We start from the raw sequence: 2,500 nt of genomic DNA on the forward strand, positions 1-2,500 counted from the left end.
GGCGGAGACTCAGCGTCTGAGCGAGAGTCTGAAGGAAAGCGCGGAGAAACACGCCGAGGAACTGAAAAAGCAGGAGGAGAGGGTGAGCAGAGTGAAGCGAAGCAGAGTTACTGCAGATACTACAGAGCTTTAAACCTGGTGTACAGTACAAATCTGTGTGTGTGTGTGTGTGTGTGTGTGTGTGTGTGTGTGTGTTAAAGATCCGTAACCGAGACAAGCACATCAACAGCCTGAAGAAGAAATGCCAGAAGGAGGCGGAACAGAACCGAGAGAAACAGCAGCGCATCGAGACGCTGGAGCGTTACCTGGCCGACCTTCCCACCATGGAGGACTACCAGAGCCAGAGGAAACAGGTACGAGCAGACCTCACCTGTGTGCACCATATACACACACACACACACACACACACACACACACACACTGCAGCTCCATCACTCCCTTCTTAACTTTCTGCACACTTCTGAACGACGATATTCGGCCCAATTTTATCAAAAATCGCAATCAGCGGTCGTAAGCCCTGTTCTGAGGAGATCAAATGTAAACTGGGTTTTAGAGAATTTCATATTTTACGGGTTCTACGGTTATTTTTAATCATATTTTATTTAAGTTCCAGGTTATTTGTATGAGGAGGAAATAATAAAAAAAAAAAAAAAAAACCCCTATTGCACCTTTAAATACGGTTCCTTGCCACCAGTTTGCAACATGAAACCATGTAATTGAGTCGGCTGAAAGCTAGGGCGACTGGGTCTTACTATTGTGTGTGTGTGTGTGTGTGTGTGTGTGTGTGTGTGTGTGTGTGTGTGATAGTTGGAGGCAGCAGAACAGAAGGTGGATGAGCTCCAGGGATTGGTGGAGGAACTGGAGGCTCAGCTGAAGGAGGTGAGAGCCGCCAATCGCGCTAAAGACGGACAACTGGAGGAACAAAAACGCAGAGAGAGGGAGCTGCTCGCTACGGTTACTAGGTACACACACACACACACACACACACACACACACACACATACGCACTCACGCACACACACATACGCACACACACACACATACGCACAGACACACACACGTTTCTAAAGTGGCACTGGTGTACCAAGAACATTATTTAATCCAAATCAGTCTGTGTGGCGAATAAGGTGTTCAACAGCTGATCCATGTTTGTGTTTTTGTTTTTTTTTAAATAATGTGTTATTAATAAGTCAGTGTAAAATTTTTTTATTTATAATTTGATTAATTAATCTGAGAATCTGTTAGAAGTCATCAGCACTGAGCCAATTAGGTTACAGTATGTTGTTATTTATTAATTGTTGTCCTTTAAAATTTTGGATTTTATTTTTATTTATGTAGCACTTATAATTTTTATTGTTATTCATATGCAAATACAAACCATACAACTTATCCGAGAAAGTGGGCGGGGCAATGTACGGGGCGGGGCCATGTCTGGTGTGCGTGTAGGTTTGTGGGCGTTTCCTAATCGCATATTGATCGAGTCTTAGCATGTCTGTGCTCTTTTACGACACATTTGTCGTTATTGTATTTATGATAATCTGACGTAATTAAAAACACGCAGCGTATACTATAAGAGTGCGTTTCGCTGGAGAGGAACGCGCGATGCGGAAAGATGAAAGGTGTGTTTTCTCGCTGTAAAGTCTGCAGGCCCGAGTGCAGGAGGGGTTGGACGATGGAGCTCGATTGCCATCTCTGGACGTCGAGAAGCTCCGAGAGGAAAACGTGACTTTGAAAGAAGAGCAGCAGAAACTCAAAAAGGTAAAAACACTGAGCAAAGTCAGAACAATAGATAATGGAAGTTAAAGAACCTGCTCGAGCGTCGTTCGAGACTTTAGTGAGCGTGAGCTGTGATGCCTGAATGAAATTTATCGTTTCAGGTTATTGAGAAGCAGCTGAGGATGATGGAGCAGCTCGGCTCGCAGATCAGGGTGTGTAGTTAAACCGTTACTTCATCCAAACATGCAAACATCACTAATGGTGAATAAAAGGTCATGAGGTCAGCTGACATTCTGCTCTTTTCTATTTTAACGTGATTTTAGCTTTGTTATAGATTTCCAGTATTATTTAGGATTAAAGAGACGTTATAGTGATGAACCCTTGAATGCTGGTGCGAAAATGCTCCTGTGATTAAAGTGTGTGTGTGTGTGTGTGTGTGTGTGTGTTTCTTCAGAGCGTGCAGCAGCAGCTAGCGGAGGAGGAGAGCGGCGGTCAGGCTCTGAGAGACGAGCTGAACTCGAAAGATCAGCAGCTGCTGCAGTTACGCTCGGCTGTGAAGGAGGTGACATTTCAAACTGTTTTTTTTGTTTGTTTGTTGTTTGTGTAATTACTTCACGATGCCTTTAGGGGGCGGTAGAGTAATTAATTTTATATTATATATTATATTGTAATGGCAGAAACTCTCTACTTTCTTAAGAACCACTGTAAAATTTGCCCAATGTTTTACCAGCATTTCATACTGATTTTATTTGTTTATTACATTACCGTATTTTCTGGACTACAC

The 2,500-nt window shown here is 43.1% G+C and overlaps 1 protein-coding gene across 4 annotated transcripts in view; it reads left to right on the plus strand.

Annotated features, from left to right (window-relative positions):
* Window positions 1–2,500, plus strand: part of cep85 (centrosomal protein 85) — a 16,372-nt gene that overhangs the window by 10,991 nt on the left and 2,881 nt on the right. For all 4 annotated transcript variants that reach the window (XM_053227963.1, XM_053227961.1, XM_053227962.1 and 1 more), the window contains 6 exons: window positions 1–82; window positions 201–353; window positions 808–962; window positions 1,641–1,758; window positions 1,878–1,928; window positions 2,171–2,278. The exon at window positions 1–82 is cut by the window's left edge and continues 104 nt beyond it. In XM_053227963.1, the coding sequence (XP_053083938.1) occupies window positions 1–82; window positions 201–353; window positions 808–962; window positions 1,641–1,758; window positions 1,878–1,928; window positions 2,171–2,278 (667 nt within the window). The remainder of the gene's footprint in view (window positions 83–200; window positions 354–807; window positions 963–1,640; window positions 1,759–1,877; window positions 1,929–2,170; window positions 2,279–2,500) is intronic.

Source organism: Pangasianodon hypophthalmus, chromosome 22, assembly GCF_027358585.1.
Source record: "Pangasianodon hypophthalmus isolate fPanHyp1 chromosome 22, fPanHyp1.pri, whole genome shotgun sequence".
Classification (NCBI taxonomy): domain Eukaryota; kingdom Metazoa; phylum Chordata; class Actinopteri; order Siluriformes; family Pangasiidae; genus Pangasianodon; species Pangasianodon hypophthalmus.